Source organism: Lepidochelys kempii, chromosome 17 (assembly GCF_965140265.1).
Source record: "Lepidochelys kempii isolate rLepKem1 chromosome 17, rLepKem1.hap2, whole genome shotgun sequence".
NCBI classification, from domain to species: Eukaryota; Metazoa; Chordata; order Testudines; family Cheloniidae; genus Lepidochelys; species Lepidochelys kempii.
Window position 1 is genome coordinate 1,470,758 of NC_133272.1, and position 13,849 is coordinate 1,484,606.

Consider the following 13,849-nt stretch of genomic DNA (forward strand, 5'->3'; position numbering starts at 1 on the left):
GGCTGGCAGGGGGGTCTCTGTGCCTGGGACACCACCTGGGGTGTGAGCCTCAATGCCGCTCGGCCACCTCCCTGGTCATGTCACCACCCCCAACCCAGGGTCCCAGCAGGGAAAGACCATCCTGCGGCCACCCCCAGGCTGTCCTGTCCAGCCCGGGCACGCACAGCACCAGGAACAAGGGTACGTGGATCACAACTTTGCTCTGCCCAGGTCCAATACCGCACCCGTCATCATGGTGCCCCAGTGCCTATAATACTGAACATCCGTCACCTTGGGCTCTGAACAGCCATTGCCCTGGCGTCTGAGCACCGGTCCTCACAGGATCTTAGCACCCTCCATGATGTCCAGGCATCTGTCACCATGACATCTGAATGCCCATCACCATGGCATCCAAGTCACCACGGGGTCTGAGCATAGAGCGTCTATCCAGGACGGAGCATCCACTGCCATGAGATCCAGGCACCTCTTTCACCCAAACTCAAGGTTTAATATGATGGGACCCTACCCCTTTAAAAAGTCTGCATTTTGTGTTTGGTCAACTATGCACTAACCTATGGTTGGAGCATACATTTTTCCACTTCTCTCTCCAATTCATGTGAATTTGGGGCTGAAAACTGGAATCCTGCTTATCCGCAGAATAGACACAGGCTGAGGAGCAGGGCAAGCTTGCTTCTCTCCCTGACTCCAAGGAACCATCTCTCAGGGGAGAAGGAATTTCAGTCCCTATTTGTAGACCTTGGCCTCTGCTGAGGCTCCCAATAAATGCCAATTCCAGCTGTGACTTTGATGACATTGGCACCTGGCCATTGAGAACTGGGCTGAGAACTCTTCCCCCAACCCCATTTCATTAAACATCCACCCAACAATTCTGCATTTTTGATGCCAGCATGTCTCAGCTGAAGCCGGGCTACAGAATGGGGCAGGTCAGGTCCCCCCACATCCCCACTGTTTCTATTCAGTTTGATAGGCACTCTGTTATATAACTGCCTTTACTTGGAACAGGAGAGGACAGGGAGTTTGGCTGGAGCTGAGAGGGGAGAGAACTGGCGTAGAGTATCACTCCATTCCCTCTCTGGTGTCTAGTCAAGTTCTGCATCAGAATAGTTCAGAATGCCAACTGAGTTTACAGTGCAGACAGGACCAAGTGAGCAACACCCTGCTAACAGGATGGGACAGTGGTAATGCCCTCGGAATATCAACAGCAGCCTTTGAGGACTCGGTAAAGAGCTGTTCGCAAACAGTGCTTTCCACACCATGGAAGCGGCTTGAAAAGCTCCAGGGAAGTGGTCTGCAGCACTCTGTGTAACTGAAGCAAGAGGAATTAGAGCAGCATCCTGCCCCCAACCTTCCCATCTCTCCTTTCCCTGATGAAATCACAGCTGGTTGTTAATGGAGGCAGGGTGCAGGGGAGCCAACACAAACTAATACTTCTTGGAGAAATGACAGAAGGGCCTGGGACTAGAAAGGACAAAGAATAATACAGCAGGTGGCAGCAGCCTGCACTTCTCCCACCCTAGAACTCCGGCCCCACAGCCAGGCTTGGGGCATGGCTTAGTGAATTGAGTGGCTGGTGAAAGGTGAGGGATCAACAGCCCTGCAGCCAGACGGCTTCCATTCATTTCTACAAGAACAGGCTAGGGAACAGCAGGGCAATTCCCCTTCCATGCACTGCCACCATCCCATCAGCCTCGGCCCTTTGCTGGAGGAAGCATTGGTGGGGTAGGAGGGTTGGTCAGTGTCCCTGCCTCACTCACCTCTGGGCCTCTGCAGGGATTGCCCTGAGAAGTCAGTTCAAACTGGAGGAGGTGGATTTATTCTGTGGACACCCGTGCATTAGGAACTGCTCTAAGACCTACACAAAAGCCAAGAAATCACCATCCAAAGGGAATACCTTGCCGTTTCTACTGCTCCAGGAGGCATCTGAACCAGCAACTCAGGAGCTGTTTATCCAAAGTCACCCCAAAATGCAATTGACAGCAATAGAGCTGGACTGTTTTAATTAAGAATGTGTCTGTCCATTTGAGGCACACTTCCCTGGGGTATCTGAGTCCCCCACCTCCCACCTGAAAGGGTGGGTGATGCTGTGGGGAGTTACAGGGTCATGGCCAAAGCAGTTCTTTTATTTTCGTACATCTCTGCAGCTCCCTGGGCCCAGCCCTCTACTCATGCACAGGCAGAAGCCAGAGGGAGCCTGCTTGAAAAAGCAGAAACCAAGCCCCACCCAAGCCTGCAGCAAGGTGAGTGTCCGTCCCATAGGGAAAGGGGAAAGGCTAGTTCAGGACACAGAGAATTCTTCCCCCGCACACCAGGTCCTTCGGCAGTGGCAAGACTTCAGCACAAACCCACGCTCTGGCTCACCCTTAGCTCCAGCTGGGACAAGCCCACCCAGCGGTTCACCAGAAGCATGAATTCTTTAGAGACAAGGGAACGGATCTGAGGTGGAGAAGGAATTTCCCCCAGGTCAGACTGACAGTAGTTTTCACCTTCCTCTGCAGCATGGGCTATGGATCACCTAGGCATAGCTCATCTACCCAATAAGGCTTGCCATTGTGGGGGCCTGGGCATTGGTGGCAGCACGGGCTCTGCCTAAGCAACACAACAGCCCCTCCCCAACTGGTGCTGAGCTGCCTCTGACCTGCACAGGCTGGAAAGCCCTGAGGAAGACATGGTCAGACTTTGGAATCCCAGAAGCTGTCAGGAGTCTCCCCCCCTTAAGCCTTCAGAGACAAGCAGCCCCGGACACCCTCCGTCCCTGTGTTCAGACATGGGAGCCGTGGTCACGCCTGCACGAGACAGTTATGCTCTCCTACCTGGGATTATCAACAGAACATTTTCATTCCCTTTTGGATGAGCAGGCAGAGCAGACAATTGCTATTTACTGGTTTAAACACAACTAACTATCGTTCTCCCCATCTTGTACCCTGGCTCTTGCCAGCAACAGCTGACCATGCCTCTGCTGGTGCTCAGATGATGATACGAGTGGTCTGGGGCTTTTTTAGTTCCCAAGTGCTATTAGTTTGCTGGCTGATCCATTATTTTTTAATCTGTGCCACTTATCAGTGGGGGTGTGGCGACGTGGGGGTGTCTTATCAGTGGGGGGGCGGCACCGTGGATGTGTCTTATCAGTGGGGGTGTGGTGACACTTGCCCACCCCCTGGGAGGTGCTGCTGATTTCCACGCCTGTTGGAGTAATTCAGTCGGTAAGCAAATACGAATGGGAGCAAGATAAAGTATCACCCACTCTTTGACAATTGAATTCTTTTATGAGCCCAGTCCTAGTCAGCAGCTCTCTCCCCCAGGGCACATCTGTGCCTGAATGTCAGCAATATGGAGTTTACAGGGGCAGCAGGATGTCAATGTGGTAGACGCTCAGGGTCGTTACATTGAGAACAGATTCAGTACAAGATGATAAACACAAATCATTAAAAGTCCCTTCCTGCTTTTCCTGTGGAGGGAGAGTTTCTCTTAACCCCACTGCGGGGAGAAAACCAACTGCACTAGGATCCTGCAAAAGACAGAGCCCTAAATAATACAGAGAATTAGACACACAAGGAATAACCAGGAGGCCAAGGGCTCTGCTCCTTGGCCTGTGCCAACCAGTGCAGGAATAGTCTCTCTCCAGAAGAATTTAGAGACAGACTGGTTCCTTCAGGAGCTGAACACTGTGTGGTAGAGGTATTGAGGAGCCCCAGCGCAGTCCATCAAAGCTCAGCATGATAGGAGTCAGTCTTCAACAACTCACTGGGTTTCATGAAGATCCCCTCCATCACCTTCCAGTTGTTGTTCTGGTTGGAATAGGACATGCCATGGACTTCCTTTTGGCCATGGATAGGTCGCCCATACTGCTCCCCAGTCACAGACAGGAGCATGTCAGTAGATGAGTGCTTGAACCGTACCTCGCCATCCTGCACCCAGTAGGTCCCACTGCACAGAACAGTCCAGTCATCCAGGTAGTCTCCCTCGCCATCCTCCCCAAACGCGCTGACTTCCTGCAAGAGCAGCAGAAGGAAACACTATTTAAATGGGCCTCTGAAAACTTCCCGGGGAGACAGAGTGAGCCACACAGAGAAGAGCTAGAACATGGAATGATTATATTCTTGGTACAGGTTATATATTAGCCTGAAGATGAATCCTCCAATCATGATCACTGAGCAGGGATTTGGGCCTTTGGACCAGAATTAAGGAGCATACCTCCATGTCCCCCTCCTCCTGAGGAATCACATTGTGTCAGATTTGCAGGACTCACACAGAGACCAGCTTCCCACTGGAAAAGGGGGCAGGGACCTACAAGGACTTGCCTTTTCTTGGCAGTGACTTATAGACAAGTCTCTCCCTGCTGCAGTCATTCACACAACACCTTTCTCCTCTCTCAGGCGCACAGAACAGGGTAGCCAGTGTCACTGTCTCAGGGAAGCAAAAGCCCAGTTCTCAAGCAGACAGGTCAAGATTTATCCTGTCCAACCCCCTCAGAGAAGTACTGACCACTCAGTGAGCAGAGAAGGGTGCCAAGGCTGATGCTATACCATAGACCTCCCCACAGAGGAGGGAAATAAGTGGGAGCCATTCCCGCAGCTGTCTCCACACAACTCTAACTCCAGGGATTACCTGGTTCCCTGAGAGAGGCGATGTGAAGTGATGGCTGTGCAGGTTTCGCCCTGTGTTGATGTGGGTCAGCCGGATGGACTGCCCACATTTCACAGGAGTCCCCCTCTCGCAGACCGTGGATGTCTTTCCCCGAACCCTCCAGTAACTGTTACTGTCGTCCACAGCAGAGACGCCCGTCACTGACTGCTGCCCGCTACCTGCGTGAACAGAAAAGAAGTCAGAGAGTGTGCAACCTGCCCACTAATTCTTAACTACTGCAGAAGGCAAGAAACACTCCGGAAGGCTGCAGACAGACTTCAGCAAGAGCAGGAATTTGCCCATCAGGCAGTTTTAGTTCAACAAAAAATTTTGACCTGCTGGGTCCCTTAAAGCCCTGGTCTACACGGGGGCGGTCGACCTAAGATACGCCGACCTCAGGTATGCTATTCGCGTAGTTGAAGTTGCGTATCGTAGGTCGACTTACCTGGCCGTGAGGACGGTGGCGAGTCGATGGCTGCCGCTCCCCCCGTGTCGACTCCGCTTCCGCCTCTCAGGAGCTGGAGTGCCGGAGTCGATGGGGAGCATGTTCAGGAATCGATTTATCGCGTCTAGACAAGACGCGATAGATCGATCACTACGCACCGATCCAGCGAGCATGCTGTACAGCAGCACGCAAACCAGGAACAGGAGTACCTTCCTTCCTAAGGCTTTTGGGAGCCACTAAAACTGCCCACGTGCAGCCAGAGTACAAGGCGGGCAGGGACCCCAAGTTGCACCAGAGGAGACAACATACCCAGCCTTCAAAAGAACTTTGGGGGTAACAAGGCTCCCAGAAGCCTGCCACAGATGCAGATGATGTCACAGGGTGGATGGGGGAGAACAGATTCTGTACCAAAACTGTAGATTTCTGGGATGGGAGACCAGGCAAGGGACTCAGTTCCAGACCAAACTTGGGACAATATGTAGCAATAAGGAAGGGATGGGAAGAGAACAGGCGAGAAAGCGCTTCAATCCATGGAGGCAGGTCCCAGTCCAGGTGTGGGAGGCAAGCCAGGTGACCAGGGTTGGGGTGGGTGGAAGCCAGGCCAGGCGATTGGGGCTGCGGGGGGGCGGGGGTTTCTGGGGGCGGGAGCCAGGCCAGGCGATTGGGGCGGGCGGGGGTTCCCGGGGGCGGGAGCCAGGCCAGGCGATTGGGGCGGGCGGGGGTTCCCGGGGGCGGGAGCCAGGCCAGGCGATTGGGGCGGGCGGGGGTTCCCGGGGGCGGGAGCCAGGCCAGGCGATTGGGGCGGGCGGGGGTTCCCGGGGGCGGGAGCCAGGCCAGGCGATTGGGGCGGGCGGGGGTTCCCGGGGGCGGGAGCCAGGCCAGGCGATTGGGGCGGGCGGGGGTTCCCGGGGGCGGGAGCCAGGCCAGGCGATTGGGGCGGGCGGGGGTTCCCGGGGGCGGGAGCCAGGCCAGGCGATTGGGGCGGGCGGGGGTTCCCGGGGGCGGGAGCCAGGCCAGGCGATTGGGGCGGGCGGGGGTTCCCGGGGGCGGGAGCCAGGCCAGGCGATTGGGGCTGGGGCGGGAGCCAGGCCAGGCCAGGCCAGGCGATTGGGGCTGGGGGGGGCGGGGGCGGGAGCCGAGCCAGGCCAGGCGATTGGGGCTGGGGGGGGCGGGGGCGGGAGCCGAGCCAGGCCAGGCGATTGGGGCTGGGGGGGGCGGGGGCGGGAGCCGAGCCAGGCCAGGCCAGGCGATTGGGGCTGGGGGGGGCGGGGGCGGGAGCCGAGCCAGGCCAGGCCAGGCGATTGGGGCTGGGGGGGGCGGGGGCGGGAGCCGAGCCAGGCCAGGCCAGGCGATTGGGGCTGGGGGGGGCGGGGGCGGGAGCCGAGCCAGGCCAGGCCAGGCGATTGGGGCTGGGGGGGGCGGGGGCGGGAGCCGAGCCAGGCCAGGCCAGGCGATTGGGGCTGGGGGGGGCGGGGGCGGGAGCCGAGCCAGGCCAGGCGATTGGGGCTGGGGGGGGCGGGGGCGGGAGCCGAGCCAGGCCAGGCGATTGCGGCTGGGGGGGGGCGGGGGCGGGAGCCGAGCCAGGCCAGGCGATTGCGGCTGGGGGGGGGCGGGGGCGGGAGCCGAGCCAGGCCAGGCGATTGCGGCTGGGGGGGGCGGGGGCGGGAGCCGAGCCAGGCCAGGCGATTGCGGCTGGGGGGGGCGGGGGCGGGAGCCGAGCCAGGCCAGGCGATTGGGGCTGGGGGGGGCGGGGGCGGGAGCCGAGCCAGGCCAGGCGATTGCGGCTGGGGGGGGCGGGGGCGGGAGCCGAGCCAGGCCAGGCGATTGCGGCTGGGGGGGGCGGGGGCGGGAGCCGAGCCAGGCCAGGCGATTGCGGCTGGGGGGGGGTTCCCGGGGGCGGGAGGCAGGCCAGGCGATTGGGGCGGGGGGGCAGGGGCCAGGCCAGGCGATTGGGGCGGGGGTTCCCGGGGGCGGGAGCCAGGCCCGGCGATTGGGGCGGGGGTTCCCGGGGGCGGGAGCCAGGCCCGGCGATTGGGGCTGGGGGGGGGGGGGGGGTTCCCGGGGGCGGGAGCCAGGCCCGGCGATTGGGGCGGGGGTTCCCGGGGGCGGGAGCCAGGCCCGGCGATTGGGGGGGGGCGGGGGTTCCCGGGGGCGGGAGCCAGGCCCGGCGATTGGGGCTGGGGGGGGCGGGGGTTCCCGGGGGCGGGAGCCAGGCCCGGCGATTGGGGCGGGGGGCGGCGGAGGGGGGGCGGGAGCCAGGCCCGGCGATTGGGGCGGGGGGCGGCGGAGGGGGGGCGGGAGCCAGGCCCGGCGATTGGGGCTGGGGGGGGGTTCCCGGGGGCGGGAGCCAGGCCCGGCGATTGGGGCTGGGGGGGGGTTCCCGGGGGCGGGAGCCAGGCCCGGCGATTGGGGCGGGGGGCGGCGGAGGGGGGGCGGGAGCCAGGCCCGGCGATTGAGGCGGGGGGCGGCGGAGGGGGGGCGGGAGCCAGGCCCGGCGATTGGGGCTGGGGGCGGCGGAGGGGGGGCGGGAGCCAGGCCCGGCGATTGGGGCTGGGGGGGGGTTCCCGGGGGCGGGAGCCAGGCCCGGCGATTGGGGCTGGGGGGGGGTTCCCGGGGGCGGGAGCCAGGCCCGGCGATTGGGGCTGGGGGGGGGGGTTCCCGGGGGCGGGAGCCAGGCCCGGCGATTGGGGCTGGGGGGGGGGTTCCCGGGGGCGGGAGCCAGGCCCGGCGATTGGGGCTGGGGGGGGGGTTCCCGGGGGCGGGAGCCAGGCCCGGCGATTGGGGCTGGGGGGGGGGTTCCCGGGGGCGGGAGCCAGGCCCGGCGATTGGGGCTGGGGGGGGGGTTCCCGGGGGCGGGAGCCAGGCCCGGCGATTGGGGCTGGGGGGGGGGTTCCCGGGGGCGGGAGCCAGGCCCGGCGATTGGGGCTGGGGGGGGGGTTCCCGGGGGCGGGAGCCAGGCCCGGCGATTGGGGCTGGGGGGGGGGTTCCCGGGGGCGGGAGCCAGGCCCGGCGATTGGGGCTGGGGGGGGGGTTCCCGGGGGCGGGAGCCAGGCCCGGCGATTGGGGCTGGGGGGGGGGTTCCCGGGGGCGGGAGCCAGGCCCGGCGATTGGGGCTGGGGGGGGGGTTCCCGGGGGCGGGAGCCAGGCCCGGCGATTGGGGCTGGGGGGGGGGTTCCCGGGGGCGGGAGCCAGGCCCGGCGATTGGGGCTGGGGGGGGGGTTCCCGGGGGCGGGAGCCAGGCCCGGCGATTGGGGCTGGGGGGGGGGGTTCCCGGGGGCGGGAGCCAGGCCCGGCGATTGGGGCTGGGGGGGGGGGTTCCCGGGGGCGGGAGCCAGGCCCGGCGATTGGGGCTGGGGGGGGGGTTCCCGGGGGCGGGAGCCAGGCCCGGCGATTGGGGCTGGGGGGGGGGTTCCCGGGGGCGGGAGCCAGGCCCGGCGATTGGGGCTGGGGGGGGGGTTCCCGGGGGCGGGAGCCAGGCCCGGCGATTGGGGCTGGGGGGGGGGTTCCCGGGGGCGGGAGCCAGGCCCGGCGATTGGGGCTGGGGGGGGGGTTCCCGGGGGCGGGAGCCAGGCCCGGCGATTGGGGCTGGGGGGGGGGTTCCCGGGGGCGGGAGCCAGGCCCGGCGATTGGGGCTGGGGGGGGGGTTCCCGGGGGCGGGAGCCAGGCCCGGCGATTGGGGCTGGGGGGGGGGGTTCCCGGGGGCGGGAGCCAGGCCCGGCGATTGGGGCTGGGGGGGGGGTTCCCGGGGGCGGGAGCCAGGCCCGGCGATTGGGGCTGGGGGGGGGGGTTCCCGGGGGCGGGAGCCAGGCCCGGCGATTGGGGCTGCGGGGGGGGTTCCCGGGGGCGGGAGCCAGGCCCGGCGATTGGGGCTGGGGGGGGGGTTCCCGGGGGCGGGAGCCAGGCCCGGCGATTGGGGCGGGGGGGGGTTCCCGGGGGCGGGAGCCAGGCCCGGCGATTGGGGCTGGGGGGGGGGCGGGAGCCGAGCCAGGCCAGGCGATTGGGGCTGGGGGGGGGGGGCGGGGGCCGAGCCAGGCCAGGCGATTGGGGCTGGGGGGGGGGGCGGGGGCCGAGCCAGGCCAGGCGATTGGGGCGGGGGCGGGAGCCAGGCCATTGGGGCTGGGGGGGGGCGGGGGTTCCCGGGGGCGGGAGCCAGGCCCGGCGATTGGGGCGGGGGTTCCCGGGGGCGGGAGCCAGGCCCGGCGATTGGGGCGGGGGGGGCGGTGATTCCCGGGGGCGGGAGCCAGGCCCGGCGATTGGGGCGGGGGGGGCGGTGATTCCCGGGGGCGGGAGCCAGGCCCGGCGATTGGGGCGGGGGGGGGTTCCCGGGGGCGGGAGCCAGGCCCGGCGATTGGGGCTGGGGGGGGTTCCCGGGGGCGGGAGCCAGGCCCGGCGATTGGGGCTGGGGGGGGTTCCCGGGGGCGGGAGCCAGGCCCGGCGATTGGGGCGGTGGGTCCCGGGGGCGGGAGCCAGGCCCGGCGATTGGGGCTGGGGGGGGCGGGGGTTCCCGGGGGCGGGAGCCAGGCCCGGCGATTGGGGCGGGGGGGGGGGTTCCCGGGGGCGGGAGCCAGGCCCGGCGATTGGGGCGGGGGGGGGTTCCCGGGGGCGGGAGCCAGGCCCGGCGATTGGGGCGGGGGGGGGTTCCCGGGGGCGGGAGCCAGGCCCGGCGATTGGGGCGGGGGGGGGGGTTCCCGGGGGCGGGAGCCAGGCCCGGCGATTGGGGCGGGGGGGGGGTTCCCGGGGGCGGGAGCCAGGCCCGGCGATTGGGGCGGGGGGGGGTTCCCGGGGGCGGGAGCCAGGCCCGGCGATTGGGGCGGGGGGGGGTTCCCGGGGGCGGGAGCCAGGCCCGGCGATTGGGGCTGGGGGGGGTTCCCGGGGGCGGGAGCCAGGCCCGGCGATTGGGGCTGGGGGGGGTTCCCGGGGGCGGGAGCCAGGCCCGGCGATTGGGGCTGGGGGGGGTTCCCGGGGGCGGGAGCCAGGCCCGGCGATTGGGGCTGGGGGGGGGGGCGGGAGCCGAGCCAGGCCAGGCGATTGGGGCTGGGGGGGGGGGGCGGGGGCCGAGCCAGGCCAGGCGATTGGGGCGGGGGCGGGAGCCAGGCCATTGGGGCTGGGGGGGGGCGGGGGTTCCCGGGGGCGGGAGCCAGGCCCGGCGATTGGGGCGGGGGTTCCCGGGGGCGGGAGCCAGGCCCGGCGATTGAGGCGGGGGGGGCGGTGATTCCCGGGGGCGGGAGCCAGGCCCGGCGATTGGGGCTGGGGGGGGGTTCCCGGGGGCGGGAGCCAGGCCCGGCGATTGGGGCTGGGGGGGGTTCCCGGGGGCGGGAGCCAGGCCCGGCGATTGGGGCTGGGGGGGGTTCCCGGGGGCGGGAGCCAGGCCCGGCGATTGGGGCTGGGGGGGGGCGGGGGTTCCCGGGGGCGGGAGCCAGGCCCGGCGATTGGGGCTGGGGGGGGCGGGGGTTCCCGGGGGCGGGAGCCAGGCCCGGCGATTGGGGCGGGGGGGGGGTTCCCGGGGGCGGGAGCCAGGCCCGGCGATTGGGGCGGGGGGGGGTTCCCGGGGGCGGGAGCCAGGCCCGGCGATTGGGGCGGGGGGGGGTTCCCGGGGGCGGGAGCCAGGCCCGGCGATTGGGGCTGGGGGGGGTTCCCGGGGGCGGGAGCCAGGCCCGGCGATTGGGGCTGGGGGGGGTTCCCGGGGGCGGGAGCCAGGCCCGGCGATTGGGGCTGGGGGGGGTTCCCGGGGGCGGGAGCCAGGCCCGGCGATTGGGGCTGGAGGGGGTTCCCGGGGGCGGGAGCCAGGCCCGGCGATTGGGGCGGTGGGTCCCGGGGGCGGGAGCCAGGCCCGGCGATTGGGGCTGGGGGGGGCGGGGGTTCCCGGGGGCGGGAGCCAGGCCCGGCGATTGGGGCGGGGGGGGGGTTCCCGGGGGCGGGAGCCAGGCCCGGCGATTGGGGCGGGGGGGGGGTTCCCGGGGGCGGGAGCCAGGCCCGGCGATTGGGGCGGGGGGGGGTTCCCGGGGGCGGGAGCCAGGCCCGGCGATTGGGGCGGGGGGGGGGTTCCCGGGGGCGGGAGCCAGGCCCGGCGATTGGGGCTGGGGGGGGTTCCCGGGGGCGGGAGCCAGGCCCGGCGATTGGGGCTGGGGGGGGTTCCCGGGGGCGGGAGCCAGGCCCGGCGATTGGGGCTGGGGGGGGTTCCCGGGGGCGGGAGCCAGGCCCGGCGATTGGGGCTGGGGGGGGTTCCCGGGGGCGGGAGCCAGGCCCGGCGATTGGGGCTGGGGGGGGTTCCCGGGGGCGGGAGCCAGGCCCGGCGATTGGGGCTGGGGGGGGGGGGCGGGAGCCGAGCCAGGCCAGGCGATTGGGGCTGGGGGGGGGGGCGGGGGCCGAGCCAGGCCAGGCGATTGGGGCGGGGGCGGGAGCCAGGCCATTGGGGCTGGGGGGGGGCGGGGGTTCCCGGGGGCGGGAGCCAGGCCCAGCGATTGGGGCGGGGGTTCCCGGGGGCGGGAGCCAGGCCCGGCGATTGGGGCGGGGGGGGCGGTGATTCCCGGGGGCGGGAGCCAGGCCCGGCGATTGGGGCTGGGGGGGGTTCCCGGGGGCGGGAGCCAGGCCCGGCGATTGGGGCTGGGGGGGTTCCCGGGGGCGGGAGCCAGGCCCGGCGATTGGGGCTGGGGGGGGTTCCCGGGGGCGGGAGCCAGGCCCGGCGATTGGGGCTGGGGGGGGTTCCCGGGGGCGGGAGCCAGGCCCGGCGATTGGGGCTGGGGGGGGTTCCCGGGGGCGGGAGCCAGGCCCGGCGATTGGGGCTGGGGGGGGTTCCCGGGGGCGGGAGCCAGGCCCGGCGATTGGGGCTGGGGGGGGCGGGGGTTCCCGGGGGCGGGAGCCAGGCCCGGCGATTGGGGCTGGGGGGGGCGGGGGGTTCCCGGGGGCGGGAGCCAGGCCCGGCGATTGGGGCGGGGGGGGGTTCCCGGGGGCGGGAGCCAGGCCCGGCGATTGGGGCGGGGGGGGGTTCCCGGGGGCGGGAGCCAGGCCCGGCGATTGGGGCGGGGGGGGGTTCCCGGGGGCGGGAGCCAGGCCCGGCGATTGGGGCTGGGGGGGGGTTCCCGGGGGCGGGAGCCAGGCCCGGCGATTGGGGCGGGGGGGGGCGGTGATTCCCGGGGGCGGGAGCCAGGCCCGGCGATTGGGGCTGGGGGGGGTTCCCGGGGGCGGGAGCCAGGCCCGGCGATTGGGGCTGGGGGGGGTTCCCGGGGGCGGGAGCCAGGCCCGGCGATTGGGGCTGGGGGGGGGGGCGGGAGCCGAGCCAGGCCAGGCGATTGGGGCTGGGGGGGGGGGCGGGGGCCGAGCCAGGCCAGGCGATTGGGGCGGGGGCGGGAGCCAGGCCATTGGGGCTGGGGGGGGGCGGGGGTTCCCGGGGGCGGGAGCCAGGCCCGGCGATTGGGGCGGGGGTTCCCGGGGGCGGGAGCCAGGCCCGGCGATTGGGGCGGGGGTTCCCGGGGGCGGGAGCCAGGCCCGGCGATTGGGGCGGGGGTTCCCGGGGGCGGGAGCCAGGCCCGGCGATTGGGGCGGGGGTTCCCGGGGGCGGGAGCCAGGCCCGGCGATTGGGGCGGGGGGGGCGGTGATTCCCGGGGGCGGGAGCCAGGCCCGGCGATTGGGGCGGGGGGGGGTTCCCGGGGGCGGGAGCCAGGCCCGGCGATTGGGGCTGGGGGGGGTTCCCGGGGGCGGGAGCCAGGCCCGGCGATTGGGGCTGGGGGGCGTTCCCGGGGGCGGGAGCCAGGCCCGGCGATTGGGGCTGGGGGGCGTTCCCGGGGGCGGGAGCCAGGCCCGGCGATTGGGGCTGGGGGGGGGTTCCCGGGGGCGGGAGCCAGGCCGGCGATTGGGGCTGGGGGGGGTTCCCGGGGGCGGGAGCCAGGCCCGGCGATTGGGGCTGGGGGGGGTTCCCGGGGGCGGGAGCCAGGCCCGGCGATTGGGGCTGGGGGGGGTTCCCGGGGGCGGGAGCCAGGCCCGGCGATTGGGGCGGGGGGGGGTTCCCGGGGGCGGGAGCCAGGCCCGGCGATTGGGGCGGGGGGGGGTTCCCGGGGGCGGGAGCCAGGCCCGGCGATTGGGGCGGGGGGGGGTTCCCGGGGGCGGGAGCCAGGCCCGGCGATTGGGGCGGGGGGGGGTTCCCGGGGGCGGGAGCCAGGCCCGGCGATTGGGGCGGGGGGGGGTTCCCGGGGGCGGGAGCCAGGCCCGGCGATTGGGGCGGGGGGGGGCGGTGATTCCCGGGGGCGGGAGCCAGGCCCGGCGATTGGGGCTGGGGGGGTTCCCGGGGGCGGGAGCCAGGCCCGGCGATTGGGCTGGGGGGGGTTCCCGGGGGCGGGAGCCAGGCCCGGCGATTGGGGCTGGGGGGGGGGGGCGGGAGCCGAGCCAGGCCAGGCGATTGGGGCTGGGGGGGGGGGGCGGGGGCCGAGCCAGGCCAGGCGATTGGGGCGGGGGCGGGAGCCAGGCCATTGGGGCTGGGGGGGGGGCGGGGGTTCCCGGGGGCGGGAGCCAGGCCCGGCGATTGGGGCGGGGGTTCCCGGGGGCGGGAGCCAGGCCCGGCGATTGGGGCGGGGGGGGGCGGTGATTCCCGGGGGCGGGAGCCAGGCCCGGCGATTGGGGCGGGGGGGGGTTCCCGGGGGCGGGAGCCAGGCCCGGCGATTGGGGCGGGGGGGGGTTCCCGGGGGCGGGAGCCAGGCCCGGCGATTGGGGCTGGGGGGGTTCCCGGGGGCGGGAGCCAGGCCCGGCGATTGGGGCTGGGGGGGGTTCCCGGACTCTGAGATAGCGCGT

General features: G+C 70.5%; 1 protein-coding gene across 1 annotated transcript; it reads right to left on the minus strand.

The window, feature by feature from the left end:
- Positions 1-3,243: 3,243 nt before the first annotated feature.
- On the minus strand, positions 3,244-5,241 carry SDF2 (stromal cell derived factor 2). Its single transcript, XM_073316001.1, has 4 exons — positions 5,227-5,241; positions 5,069-5,141; positions 4,606-4,838; positions 3,244-3,989 (listed from the first exon to the last, which is right to left on the minus strand). The coding sequence occupies exons 1-4, from the start codon at positions 5,239-5,241 to the stop codon at positions 3,702-3,704; spliced, it is 609 nt and encodes a 202-aa protein (XP_073172102.1). The 3' UTR covers positions 3,244-3,701.
- Positions 5,242-13,849: the final 8,608 nt, after the last annotated feature.